General features: G+C 37.2%; 1 protein-coding gene across 1 annotated transcript in view; it reads right to left on the bottom strand.

Annotated features, from left to right (window-relative positions):
* Positions 1–15,369, bottom strand: part of MSL2 (MSL complex subunit 2) — a 45,520-nt gene extending 30,151 nt beyond the window's left edge. The window contains exon 1 of the mRNA XM_007102548.4: positions 14,891–15,369. Coding sequence (XP_007102610.1) covers positions 14,891–15,032 — 142 coding nt within the window. The 5' untranslated portion in view covers positions 15,033–15,369. The remainder of the gene's footprint in view (positions 1–14,890) is intronic.
* Between the last annotated feature and the right edge of the window lie 227 nt (positions 15,370–15,596).

Genomic DNA, 15,596 nt, shown 5'->3' with positions numbered 1-15,596 from the left:
TTTTTTTTTTTTTTTTTGCTGCGTTGGATCTTCGTTGCTGCACGTGGGCTTTAGTTGCGGTGCACAGGGGCTACTCTTCATTGTGGTGTGCAGGCTTCTCATTGCAGTGGCTTCTCTTGTTGCGGATCACGGGCTCTAGGCTCGCGGGCTTCATTAGTTGTGGCATGCAGGCTCAGTAGTTGTGGCTCCTGGGCTCTAGAGCGCAGGCTCAGTAGTTATGGTGCACAGGCTTAGTAGCTCCGCTGCATGTGGGATCTTCCCGGACCAGGACTTGAACCCGTGTCACCTGCATTGGCAGGCAGATTCTTAACCACTGTGTCACCAGGGAATTCACTAAACTATTTACTCTTTAAGAATTGACTCAAATATGACCTCGGAGAGGAAGCCTTCCTTAATTCCTAGCCCTCAGTTTGTTCAAAAAGCACTTTGCACATTCTCCTATTATAGCACTTATCACATTATACTGTCACCATTCACTGGGTCTCACTCAAGGCCAGAAACTTATTTATCTCTGTATCTTTAAACCAGTGTTGGCACATAAGCCAGCACCTAATAAATGTACAATGAATGAATCATAAAAAGCACACTAGAGTTGGGAGTGACCTTGGAAATAAACTTGTCCCATGGCCTCATTTTAACCAAGATGGTCTTTCATAAGATTACACAGCTAGTTACTAGCAATGAGAAATAGAAGCTTAGTCTATTGATTTCCAATCTAGTATTTTTTCTACTTAACCAGCAGCATTCCTACTTCCGCTACTAAGTCCATGGCATCCACTGAGACAATTTTAGCTTTTCACTTATGAAAAAGAATAATCACTGAAATTGGGCCATAACAGAAATCAACATATAAACCACAAGATGTAAAACCTTTTGGGGGAAGGAGACAGAAGAACAGGTACTGGCAGTAATGAATAGTGAGTGGGTCAGGAAGAGTGAAACGAAGGGGAGAATGGATGACCAATAACAGTTTTGTGAGGGTCAGGAAATCTTTACTGCATAGAAATTGGAGCTACAAGTGTCCTACCTGGTTTCGCTACACACCAAGCTCAATTTTTAAAGTTAATCTTAAATGTTTTAAGTGAACATATATGCTATAAAGCATTGTACTACCTCCTCTGTAAACAGAGCCCAACAAAAAAAACCTCAGCCCGCATATCAGTCTATGAATTTACAGCATGAGAAATCTTAGCTAAAAACTGTGTGTGTGTGTATATATATGTATATATGTATATATATGTACATATGTACACATATATGTATATATATTAAATGGATGTTATACATATAATATTAAGTGTAAAATATGTACAGTTGGTTTTTGTAAGTGATATCACTTTAGAAAGCATTATTAATAGTAGCAGCATTAAACTGATGCTGATCAACCCCAATACATACATACACCTTATTCTTCCTGCGGTGTGAGAGTAACTATGCTGACTCTGAGTCATAGCCATTCAGCTTAGATTCAATCAATCTCCAATAGCATTATCAAGGCACATATAAAGACTGGGAGAATATACTTCTACTGATGTCAAAGTCTGACATAGGGCCTGAACAATAATCCTTCCATAATCCAATCCACTGATCTAAATATCCCCATTCTCCAACTTTTCCAAATGAAGAATTGTTTAGGCTATCTTCATTTAAAAAAATATTCCTCTTTCCTCAATCACTTCAGCAAGTAACTTCTGAGGCCCTGCTATATACCAAGTACTGTGCATTTAGCAAAGGATACTTGGACATTTTTTACATCACTGAACTACAGCACCAAAATTACACCCCAAAATTAAAGATGTAAAGTATGTCTTGAAACAATAGTAAGAAATCTCCTAGATACAGAAACACATGGGAATAATAATCTGGATTCAGCTAAGAACAAAAATGACAATACCATAAAAAGATCTTATGTATCACTTAGCAAATGGGCATAGATGAATTAAGTGATTTAGACAATTTAAACTGTCCTTTTTAAAGCTTGTTTTTAGTTTTACAAAACCTGTGCCCAATATACTTTTTTGCAGACATATGTTGAAGTCTAAACCTCTTAAAAATCTTTTCATTAGGCGAAATTCATGAGTATGAATGCTACTCATTGGGTTTGACAAATATACACTAATGTGTATAAAATATATAACTAATAAAAAACTGCTGTATAAAAAATAAAAAATTTTTTTAAAAAAAGAATAAGCTCATCAAAGAGAAATGAATTTGAAATTAGAGCATCCTCTTAAGAAGACAGCACCATTTTCCTTTTGGCAGAGCTTCCTAACCCAGGTCCATTCTTTTTAAATTTTTGACTAAGCAGCACTTAGAATATGTTCCTTTAAACTTTAACACAATTTATTTTAGAACAGTGAGAGGCCCGCATACCGCAAAAAAAAAAAAAAAAAAAAAAAAAAAAAAAAAAAAATCAGCAAGTCCAAACAACAAACTAAAGTTTCAAGCAAATTATTAGTTCTCTAATTAAATATTCAAGCAGCTATGTCCTAAACCACCTACAGCCCCTGATCATCTGGATTCCACAAACCTGTAAACTTTTCTTTAAAATATCTAGCACAAATAATTTCACAGTATGACAAGAAAATGTGCATTTTAATTTAAAATAAAGAAATATTATAATAGATATGCATTAGTCACTAAAAATGGTGACACAGAGAGAGGTATTTTGACCACGTGACCCAGTAATTATTGTAAAGTTCACTGCATCACTTTAAATAACTAAGCACTACTATACTGAGAGACCAGTGATAGCTAAACAAGTACACCAGGGGAGTGGGCGGTGAAAAAAAAGACAAAATCTGTGTTTCCAGTTTGGGAAAAGGATTACAACCAGTCTGCAGAAAAATGAAAAATGGAAATCAACTGTTAAATATCGCAATTTTAAAAGTATGAACGTTACTCAAGCCAAGCTGTTTACTGAACATCTGAATGGTTAAATTTCAGAGTTTCTTTAACTTTTATGTCTTTGGTCAACCTACAACTATGAAAAATACTTCCTGATACTCTTGGATGTATCAACAGTTTATACCAAGTAAGTAAGCTTCACCAGTCAAGTACTATTATAACTAAAAAACCAAACACTGACCATACATTATTAAATGGATGATATATAAACCACAACACATTCATAAACTCAAGTCATGCCTCGTTTCACATTCTAGTGAGAATTAAAAGAGAATGCCAGACACCATTTATCTTAATAATTATGCAGGGTAGATTTTGTAGAGTGTTTTGTGGTTACAGAGCACTTCTGTAACATTGTTATTTTCATATTTTAGCAAAGCCATGACGGTCTCTCATTAAATTATTACCAATACGATAAAACAGGCTAGTCAATTAGGCACAATTAAATCGATTCACAGCTGAACAGCAAACGTTAATTGAATAAATCAATATGAAGCTAGATCCAAATTTCCCAAACTGGTGTTCCAATGTACCAGAATGCATTAACAGGTTTGCTTTAATACCCTCCTGGAGAGTCATCCCCAAATTTACATTAGTGTCTTAAAACTGAAAACTACCAATGTCAAGAAACTTGCTTAACAAAGCATTACTTAAATTTATTGGCACATGTATTTTCGTTTAAGTACACCTATAAACCTCACATAAGGAGTATTCAAAGACAGCACTACTCTCATCCATGGATTAGTATTAGAATCACCTAGATGGCCTGCTTCAGACTGACTCAATAACTGAAGATACTGCCCAGGAATGTGTATTTTTAAAAAGATTCCCAACAAATTCTGATCCACAACTGGGATTAAAGATACTTTAACCTTTTTTGCCTTGATGAACTGGGACTTTTTTCTAATCAGTTAAGTAAGAAATGTGATTAAAAGATTTCAAGAAATTTTTTAAATAAACATATTATCAAAGATTATACTATAAAGTTCATTTTAATAAAACATACAAAGAGAAATTTTGACTTCCCACTAACAAGGGCTACATCTTGCTTTATTTAAATAATGTAATAAATGCATTTTCGCAATATATCTATTTTTAAAGGACCTCTCTTGTTTATAAACTCATGAATGTTAAAAACATAGGCTAAAATTGAATATATTATGCAAGGACAAAGCTGTAAATGTGACTTGGTATGTGTAATTCTTGTATCTTTTACAAAAAAAATTTTTAGTGTTTTGTTACTAAATGATAAACTAAGGGTGGCTTTAGACTGGTGTTTGCAAACACTTCAAATAACACACAGCAAGTGTAGTTAGTCTTTATTCTCTAAAAATAAAAGGCCATACTGTATATCACTATGTATTCTCCTGCTAACATTGCTTTTTGGATAATTACCTACAACTTGTTGATATGGAGAAAATTAAGAGAACAAAGACAATTTACAGAGAGGGATAATAATAATCATGAACCAGATATTTGGAATCATTAGTATTTTTATGTTCCTCATTACCTAGTATTTCAAGAGCAACCTAATTTTCTTAATGTTTCTTGCCCCCAATCAATGATCCATTGAATGGATATATGAAAAATTGAGAGAACTAAAACAATATGACTAAGAATTAATAAAATACGTGACTGAGTATTAAAACAATTTAAAACCCTCATGGCAGAAAGGTTTGGCAGAATTATTAACTGGTATGGCACGTGATTTGGTCCAGCAGTCACTTGACATCTCAAATTGCCTCACTTTAGAGGAAGAAAAACAGTTAAATTATCTTCTCTTTTTTAAATAACGGAAATCTTTTACTACATGAACACTATGGAACACCTTCTTGAACCCAATTCACTAACACTGATTTGGGGGAGTTGTTTTTTAAGTCTATAGTGGTGAGCTCCAGTGATCTGTTCATAACCCTATCCAGCTCAATGTTTTAAAATCAAAACCTCAGATGAAAACACTGAAGGCATCTTTCAATGCTCCCACAGCTTTCAGGAACAAATCTAAGTTCTTTAGTTGTTATAGCACTGTCCAGTAGAACTTTTTTATGCAATGATGAAAATCTTTTATATCTACAGTAAGGTAACTATTACCCACATGTGGCTACTGAGCACTTAAGATGTATCTCAGTATAACTAAAAAACTGTTTTTAAAATTGTCACAACTAAGTGGCTGCTATATAGGACAGTGTAGGTTTAGAATATAATCTGATTCTGCTTCCAGACAGAATGGAATAATTACATTTTGTTTCATTTTTGTTTCAGTTGGGAGACTTACTCTCCCAACTGAAACAAAAACTGGACAAAACAATGGTTTTCAGATATACTGGGCAACAGACACAGTGATCCGTGCATGGAGGAACAAATGAGCTAAGCCCTACAATTGCCCCAGCTTGCTGTCTGGAGATAATCTTCAGGCCACAGCACAAGGAGGGAGAACCAAGACAAAGCCCAGTAGTCTCCCTGAGTTGAGAAGACAAAGTAGCGAAGACAAGGCAGCTGGACTTCTCAGGGCAGAGTACTAGAGATGACAGAGCCGCACAGAGAAAGAACGCCATATTTATAGATGGTCTCTTTCAAATCTTCAGCTGAGTACTGAATGATCAGTACATGTTTATGAGGAAATTACCCCAGGATGGAGAAAGAATCCCCAGAAAGGAACAAAAAAAACAATCCCTATAACTCAGAGGCAGCAGAACAATTCCTATTCCCACCACCTAGTGTGAGAAACCTCATAATTCACGAGGCATTAGATAGAGCAGTCAAAAGGTTCTTGCCTCAGGCTTCCCTGGTGGCACAGTGGTTGAGAGTCCACCTGCCGATGCAGGGGACACAGGTTCGTGCCCCGGTCCGGGAAGATCCCACATGCCGCGGAGCAGCTGGGCCCGTGAGCCATGGCCGCTGAGCCTGCGCGTCTGGAGCCTGTGCTCCACAACAGGAGCGGCCACAACAGTGAGGGGCCCTCGTACCGCAAAAAAATAGCCCCAAAGGCCTGCTCTGGTTCCACCCAAAAAAAAGCTTAAAAACAAGCCTTGAAAGGATCAAGGATCAAACTATCTGCAAGCAACTTAACCAAATTCCAAAAACAAAGCTCAATAATATTTATAGTACCAGAAATACCCACCCACAAGGTAAAATTTTACCAACAAGGTACAATTCACAATATCTAGCATCCAATCAAAATTAACTAGGTATGCAAAAAAGTAGGAAAATATGACCCATGCAGAGAAGAAAAACCAAAGGGCAACAAAACTTCTACAGGAGTACAGCAGAACAGTAAAAATTAACTATGTGATTATTACATTATACGTTTTCACTATATTCCATATGTTCAGAATTATTTTATGCACCTAAAAACAGAACTTCAAAATACATGAAGCAAAAACTGATAGAAATTCCAAAGAGAAACTGATAAATCCATAATTACAGTTCGAGATTTCAACAACTCTCAAAAATTGACAATAGAAAATCAGTAATGACACAGAAGATCTAAACAACACCATCAACCAACTTATGAAAATGTTTTAACTGACCATACACACTGTGAACCAATAACTATTCTGACTGCAAACAAGATAAAGCAACGCTGATTCTTATCCTGGTAAGGTTTCACAAAATAATTCAAGATCCCAACAACATTAGAATTCTATGGTTAAAAATAGATAGGGCTATTTTGCAGAGTAAAATTTAGCTCCCTACCCCAGAGGTATTAAGGAAAAGGCTTAGGTGAACTTTCAAGAATATTACAGAAAGAGTTATTTGATGTGAAGAAATGACTATATGATTTATGGTGCTTTCTGTCTAAAGCTTTATAAATTCTCATCATGAAGAATAACCTAGTAATACCTTCCTTGTAAAACATATGTAAAAATTGAGCTGGCAAGCTCAATGACACTATAAAAGGATCCCTGAAACAGCTCACAGCTTCTGGTGGATAGAATATGCTAGTCATATCCTATGTCACATCTTGAATAAATTCACTCACAAGCTGGACAACCAACTGATAAACTGTAGAGGGGATTCAGAAATCCAACACAAAGATACCTCAATTGGAATGCTGCCTTCTAACCCTAGAATCCCATATTATATATGGCCAGTCCCAAATTTCAGAACAGCAGAGATTTAAACTTCAAGGGAATGGCATTTAGCAGGATTGAGAGGAGGTCAAAAGCTATACCCCGGACACCCACCTCCACTTTAGGTATGCCTTTTTTTTTTGGCCGCCGGGCATGCAGGATCTTAGTTCCCCAACCGGGGATCGAACCCACACACCCTGCAATGGAAGTGCGGGAGTCTTAACCACTGGACCACCAAGGGAAGTCCCTAGGTATGCCTTTAATTGTTGCAAAAAGAATTTTAATACTACTTGACTTTGCCAGAAAACCTAAGTTATTTCCAAATTTGATGCCAGGCAACATTTTAAGTGCGCATTTTCTGTGGATTGTAACAATAAAAATGGACAAATGCTAATTGATAAGACAAACTAAATTCAAAACACAAAAAATATTCCGGCTATAAAACTAGATTAAAAACAGGTTGAGATAGGCAGATATTCCAAATCTGCAAAGATTCAAGATTTCTGAACAGAAAGGCAAGGAACTAGAATAATTCTGTTAAAATATTACGGGGTCAGAACAAGGAAAAGATAAGGAAAATGGCCAGACATACACTAATTAAGGTGAAAAAAATTATCTGAATTAATTTCCTGACATCGGAACAATAAAAAGAAATCTTTAAAAGAGGAAAGCCAATAGCAGAAACTAAACGGATAAGAAAAAAAGTCAAAGATGATGGACAAAGAGAAAAATATAAATTAAAATAAAGATTCTGAAATACCACCTTTTAAATTAAAAGATAAAATTTAATGAGACCTCATAAAAACAGATTAAACCATACATTAAAATGTAGCCAGGTGGACTCTGAGGGAAGGTGTCAACTGAGAAGCTAATACAATAAGGCATTAACCAATTAGTGACAGTATGCTATCAATGCAATGAAAACAAGGAGTGCAAACACAGGAGGAGGACTAAATGTTCAAACTAATCTGAAAGAATGAAAACCACAACCCCAAGACTCAAAAAATATGTTGTTTGTTTTACTATATCAAATAGTATATCTTATGATTTTAAAATCAAGGTTTCCAGGAAGGGGCACAAAATTAAAGTTTTTAGATTTTAGCCTTTCCTAAATATATTTCCAATAACATTTCCTCACTAATCCCAACTCCCAGGCACCATCAAATTACTAAACACTGTCTCATCCTTCTCTTCATTCTCCTCAGGCCCACACTAGATCCCGTCTATTTCCTATCTTAACTGAATCCTCTCCCAAGCACCTGATAAGCCAGGCTTTATGGCTCTTCCATACAACTCAGTACTTTCTATAAAGTATATACCCTGTGAAAGCACTGTACTACACATGTTTATAAATAAGGATAGAAAATATTTAATCTATTCACAGTGAAATATGCCTAACCAAAGACAAATTGTAATACAGTATACCAAAAAATTAAGCTGTTATGATAACCATAAAGAGGACAAAATTTTCCCTTTGCGTTATCTTATGTTGTTTCCTTTTCACTACCACCACTATTCCGGCTTCTATAATATGGATACATCTGATATCCTTCCTAACTGGGTTTCACCACACTCCAATAATCAATCCTATAGTCTATCCCTAAACTAACCTTTTTTAAAACAAAATCTATATAATATCACTCTCCTACTTAAAATATTTCTCAAACACAACAGGGATTTGCAAATTCCCCTACCCATATCAAGACGAGGGGCAGGGGGCGGGGGGCATAAAATGCACATTACAAGGCCCTGCCCACAGAGATTCCAATTCAATCAGCCTGATATGATAATTGGGAATATGAATTTTAACAATCCTTTTAGGTTTGATTTAGGTGGGCTACAGAGCACACTTTGAAAAAGAACAGGTCTACGAGGTAAATGTCAAATTCCTTAGCCTGGCATCAAGGTTCCCTGCAAAAAGGCCCCTGAGTTACCACTATAGGGCATGGATGGACTCTCCTACAAGGACTCTTCGTTAGAGATAAACTTGATTTTCTGCAGCCTAAACAAGCCAATGTTCTCTCCCTCAAGCCTTGATGAAAATGTTCACTTTTCACCATTCCTCCTGGCCTAGCTCAAGCACCATACTTCCTAGTTCTCACTAGATTGCAACAATTTCTGCTGCCTAATTCTACAGTACCATACTGTCTGCCCCAAATCATTATTTAAACTGGTATTATTAACTTTTCAGTTGGTTTTATCATATAACAAAGGCTGATGGATCAAAGCTCTTTTCTTCTCTCTCAGTATCCAGAACAATGCATTTAGAGTCCTTTCCCTAAGGCAATTTCACTGTACATAAACATAACCAAGTAGGAACTAATATTTTAGAACTAATTTTGGAATACTAAAAGGGGAAATTGTAAAAAGGAGATTTTTCTTAGGAAAAGAAACCAACAGTTAAATTAATATATCTGACATAAAAGAAGAGTATCTGCCAGAACACAGTACTAAATATTGTTCTTCCTTAACCAGCCTACTAGATAAATGTTCCCTAAAGAATTCTTCCCAGATCAGAGAGAACAGGTAAACTTAAGCCCCAAGAAAAAACTAGTAAACCAAACTCTGCTTTAACGCCAGTGAGGGTTGCCCAAACTTTGACCCAAACAGTTATTCAAAAACGAGTTACGTGGGGGGAAAATCTCACTTACTGTTAATTTCTGAAATTTTTACACATGTGACAAAATTAACTTACAAGTAAGTTAATATTACATCAATATTGGTAATAACATAAGTGCCTCTAACACACAATAATTGCTGGTTTACTTATGTCTTCCCTGTAACACTGAGCAACATATGGGTAGGGGCCATGTGTCTTAATTCATCTTTTTATTCCAGCACTGAGAACATCATGGTGATTAATAAAGATTTTGTGAGCAAAAAAAAAAAAAAATTTTTTTCAGAATAAAAAAATGATAGTGATTCTCCAAAGATGATATACAAACAGCCAAGAAGCATATGCAAAGATCACCAACATCACTAATCATTAGAGAAATGAAAATCAAAACCACAATGAGATATCATCTCACACCCATTAGGATGGCTACTATCCAAAAAACAAACACACACACACCAATAACAAAAACCAAAACAGGAAACACAAGTGTTGGCAAAGATACGGAAAAACTAACTGGAAACCTTGTTCTGCTGGTAGGATTGTAAAACGGTGCAACCACTATGGAAAACAGTACGGAGCTCCTCAAACAATAAAAATAGAAATACCACACAATCCTGCAATCCTACTTCTGGGTATATATTCAAAAGAACTGAAAGCAGGGTCTCAAAGAGTGTTTACACACCCATGTTCTTAACACTATTCACAACAGCCAAGAGGTGGAAGCAACTCAAATGTCCAATGTTGGATGAATGAATAAACTAAGCATAGTGTATACATACAATAGAATATTATTCAGCCTCAAATAGGAAAGAAATCCTGTCTCATGCTACAACACGGATGAACCTTTAAGACATTATGCTAAGTGAAATAAGCCAGTCAACAAAGACAAGTATTGCATGATTCTACTTATATGAGGAATCTACAGTAGTCAAATTCAGAGACAGAAAAACAGAATGGTGGTTACAAGGGGTTGGGGGGAAGGAAGAAAATGGTGGTTGGTTGTTGGGTACAGAGTTTCAGATTTACAAGATCAAAAAGTTCTGGAAACCTGTTTCACAATAATGTAAATATACTCAACACTACTGAACTGTACACTTAAAAATGGTTAAGATGGAAAATTTTACATTATATGCTTACTACAATAAAAAATTTAATTATAGTGATTTTAAGTACAAGAAAAATAACATCTTAAGTATCAAATGAACTCACACTTGAGAAAAATATAAATATAAAACATTAGCATAACGCTTAACATACGATTAAACAAATGGCCTTTTAATTTAGCCTCTAAAAGATATGTAGTTTAAAATAAATCACGCTAAATGTTCAAATTTCATTTTAGAAGATTCTTGCTATTTACAAATTGTTTGCTCAGTCAAAAACAAAGTATTTCTCCTAAAAGAATCAGAACTCCAGAACTGGAAGAGGTTCTTGAGATAATCTACTGCACTAATTCCTAAGTGGGCCCACAAACAATGCCAAAATGAGAAAAATAAGGAAAATGAAAGTAGTCTTTCATAAAGCTAAATCTATTTAATTTTAAGGCATATACTTTATTCTGAGAGCACATCCTTCCTACTTTGAACCTTGCTCTTTTTATCGGCAGTTTCACCCATTCAACAATGCTTGTTCAGCCAGGAACTGTCAGGTGCAGGGCTACAACAGTGAACAAGACCAGCAAGACTCTCACCCTCGGAACCACGTACCTTGTAGTGGCATGTGAGAGTAGCAGTAGTAAGAAAAGATGACAGGATTTGCTTTTTTAAGTCCTTAACATACAAAACAAAAACTTGGTCACCTTAGGTCAGTGGGAAACACTATTCTCCAGCTCCTTCCTATTTTATAAATAAGAAACTGGATATCCAAAAGTTCCACAACTCTTCAGTAAAAGCCAAAACCACTTTGTTTCTAGAATTTAAAACATCAGGGAAATATTCATGTCCCTGAGATTTGACCATGATTAATTTACAGGACTCCAAATCTCAGAGAATACTATTTTTCCACTTAACATGTCCTTCCAGTTTTAACAGTATTTGATTCTACATATCAAACTTGTTATGTCATTTGAGGATATAAAAGCTTAATAAAAAACTTAAAATCCCTAGGGCAGAATTATTGAATTTCATGCCATCAAAAGAAAATTAATTCTACATACTTCGTGATAAATGATAAAGCAAGTCCAACGTTAAGAACAAGGGGAACGAACTGACACAGAAATAGTACCCACAGTAATACTGTCTTGGTCACTGCTTCTGTGGCCTAAAAAGTAAAATAACTCTCTGGAGCATTGCTATCCCATTCACCAGAAAGTTTAAACATACAAAGCAACTGAAAAACAAGCAGTGATAATCAACTAATTAACATTTCAAAGAACAATGATAACAAAACCTGTAGTTCCAGTGAATAATCTAGGTTTGAGAATATTTGACCAGACAGTTCAATCTCTTCTCTCACTTCCCCCTACCTTTGTCCACCTCTGCGCAAGGGTGGCACAAAGTCCACAGACTTGTTCTCATGGGTTCAAAAGGTTTTTACCACTTAAAAATAAACTCACATATAACACAAATTTGGAAAAACAAACTTAAAGAAGATATTATCCCCTTTTGTAGATACAAGAAATTTAGGCAAAAAGTTAAAATAACTGCCCTAGACAGAAAGTAGAAAAGTTAAGATTTGTACCTAACTGCAAAGTTCATAGACCTTTTTTCCCCTCCCTCACCTCCTCTTTCTTTCTGAGTCTGTCATAAACACCTACATGCTAGTCACTGAACAGGAGAGAATGAGGCAGAAGGAACACAGAAATGTACAAAAATAATAATATTTTCCCTAAGATAGAATAATTTGAAAGAGTTAAAAAACATCTGTGACAGAACAAAGAATTCACTGAGGAGGGAGAGAGTTGATGAGTTAGACCATACACAAAAAGAATACATTTTAGGCAGAAGGAACTTCAAGGAGCAAAGGTGGGGAAAAGAGAAGGAAGACATAAGGCATGTATGTTCGAAAAGACAAAAATATCAAACTGGCTGAAGCCGAGAAATTATTAGGAATTAAGAGGGCAATTAAATACAAAGCTGAAAGGGGAGGTTTGGGTCAGACCGTGAAGGACCTGTTGAAACAAACTCCCTATTTACAGCATCTATTATCCTAATGAAATAAGACGGCACATGCCCTGTTAACTGGAAGGAGTTTATGCTTTCCAGCTAGGAAAAAGAGTCCAGGACAGTATCTGACACAAAGATGAAAAATGTTGGATCTGAATTCAAATATCTGGGTTTTTTTCCCCCATCTCTTCATAACCACAGACTTATGTCCAAAGAGATGAGGGGAAAAAACTGAACCTACATCCATATTGCTGAAATTTTATGCCAGCTACTCAATTATAAGGGAGAAGTAGAACCCACAAATCTTTTGCATAGTATGGTGGGAAGAGAAGCTTGAACAAGAAGGAATAATTAAAAGCCCCAATGTCAGAAAAATTCCTTTGAGTTGTCAAGACTGATTTTAAAAAAAAAAAGCTACAGTTGGACTTTTTAATGTACCTTTATCTTTAACACCAGTTTTTAAAATCCAGGTTAGATTCTGGGAAAATGTTCAGTTAGACCACAACTGTCCTGAAGCTACTGATAAGAACTTAAAATTCCAAGCATCTGCAAAACTACCATTTCCCTCTTTGGAGCTAAGTCCACCATGTAAAAAGCAGACCTACCAGATCTTCAAGTGTTACCTGGATAATGACATCACTCTCTACTGCAGTTCTAGCAGGCCAGAATGGGCTGGTCTATGCCCTCTACATCACCACAGTAGCAATTCCCCCACCAAAATAAAGGTTTGTGTTGAAAGAAGTTATAGTAGCCTCATCTCCTCATTCCACAAACTATCAAAAGCTATGAAGACATAAAAAAAAAAAGCACTCCATTTAAAATAAAAAAAGTGAGAGTGGGGTGGCGGAGTACGCTGAAACTAAGCAAATTCTTATACTATATTTGTAAAATATAAGCGGAAAAGAAACTTTGAATCTAGCCCAAAGCTCTCATTTTACATGTTAAGAAACTGAGGCCCAGGGCAATTAAGTGATTTACCAGGGCCAACTGCTTCTCTATAAAGGTGTTAAGTGTCAGTTACCAGTCAGAGTAGCACTTAATCGCTTGTAAGAGTTACTTAAATGTTTATGAGATTAAGAACCCGATGTGCAAAAAAAACCACTCTCCACCTCTTCTGTACCCCCTCAGGGCTTTGCCCCAGAGCTATACGGAAAATGCTGAATGAATCTCAAACGAATACCATTTCTCCCTTCAGCCACTACAGTCGCAAAATTTCTCTTAAGATAAAGTGAAAGCCTGAAATGCCTGAATTTCTCAAATTCTGACTAAACAAGTAAGTGGTCAACAAAACCTCAAAAGTTTTGGCGAAGTAAGAATATGAAGTGGAGTATTACTGTTTTGGTTTTGCCAGTTACCCTTTCCTTTATGTTAACTTTTTCAGTCTAAGTTTTTTCAAAAATAAATTATTAAACGCATACAATTAATCACTGAGATAATAATCACAAATTATTATCACTTTTGAGACACGGATTTATTAGACAATTTAGCATATCTTCATCTCTCAAAAATAACTTGAAAATATCCTGCACAGCACAAAGTAATACCTCTTGAACAAAAACACCCAAAATAACCCTCTACCAGGCCACAATATAGTAAAACCACAAAGAAACGTAATCCTGTAAAAAATCCCACCAGCTAAAAAGCACTGAGTACCATCAGTCTGCCCTGGCTCACTGTTTATCGTCAAACTGTCAAAGCATTAGAAGAACCCGGGGGGAAAAGTTCCGCACCGACTTCACCGGCCATTCCACCACCCACACACAACACGTTTGGGGAAATGCAAACACGCCACATGTAGGTGTTTTAACAGGTTTAACCACGTTTAACCAAAGTAGGTATTAAGTCAGCTCTGGTATCAAAAGCTTTAAAAAAAAAAAAAAAGAGGGGGACAGCAACATAGATGCATATTTCACCTCTTTAAAAAAAAAACACACACACCAGAAACGACCCAAGGCGAATATAACAGCTTTGAACATTGAGGCCGCTGTACAGAGCGGTTTGGAAGGGTTCTGTCTTTCTGAAATGCCGGGGAAAAGTCCTCTGCCGAGTTTCAAAACTAAAGACCGAAAACTACCGCACAAATAATAAAAGTTTAATACAAACTACCCGCCGTCAAACGTTTCTGCTACCATCGCCCAGAGTTTTTTTTAAAACAAGCACTAAAAGGGGAACAATAAAAAGCGTCTCACCGCAAACGCAGCACGAGAGGGACTGTCGGAAGTAAGGCAAGAGCCTGTTAATCTCTGTAAACGCCTTGGGGTCTCCGGGGTCGTAGTTGAGCACTAGGCGGCTCGCGGAAATGTAGAGAGCAGTAGCATTCACGGGGTTCATTGCAGACACTTCGACACTGTTGGCTCTCGGTTGAAGAGAAATTCCGGATCCAACTTTGTAAGCAGCCAGGGAACAATGGCGAATTTGCAACAATTCGGAGGAAATCGGGGGAGAACCACTGGCCAAAGTTGTAACCAAAATCCGTACAAGTTTGTAGAGCTGTAGCAGTCCTCCCACACATGGGGCCTTGGCGCCCCTCCTCCGTCCCTGAGATTTTCAGACCAAGGGGAAAAAAAAAAAGAGAGAAACCAGCGTTCGAGTTTGTCCCGAGCGGCCGCGGGGCGCAGAACGCGGCGGCTTCGGCGCTCAGTCTAGCCCCGCGGCTCGGCGGGCGGCCTGCGCTCGAGCTGCATCTCGGGACGCGAAGGCACCTCCTGTGGTCGAGCTGGGCGGTCGCTGGAGCAGGCCCTGGCCCGGTCCAGGGGCGGGCACGCTTCTCACGGGCTGCAAGGCCCTTACTCCATCACAGCGCCGGGCGCGGAGGCAGCGGCGACGGCAAGGACTGCGGTGCGGTCGTCGGATTCCTCGATCTAGTGCACCGAGCCGCGGCGGCGACGAACGTGG

Source organism: Physeter macrocephalus, chromosome 1 (genome assembly GCF_002837175.3).
Source record: "Physeter macrocephalus isolate SW-GA chromosome 1, ASM283717v5, whole genome shotgun sequence".
NCBI classification, from domain to species: Eukaryota; Metazoa; Chordata; class Mammalia; order Artiodactyla; family Physeteridae; genus Physeter; species Physeter macrocephalus.
This window is presented reverse-complemented; position numbering and strand designations above follow the sequence as displayed.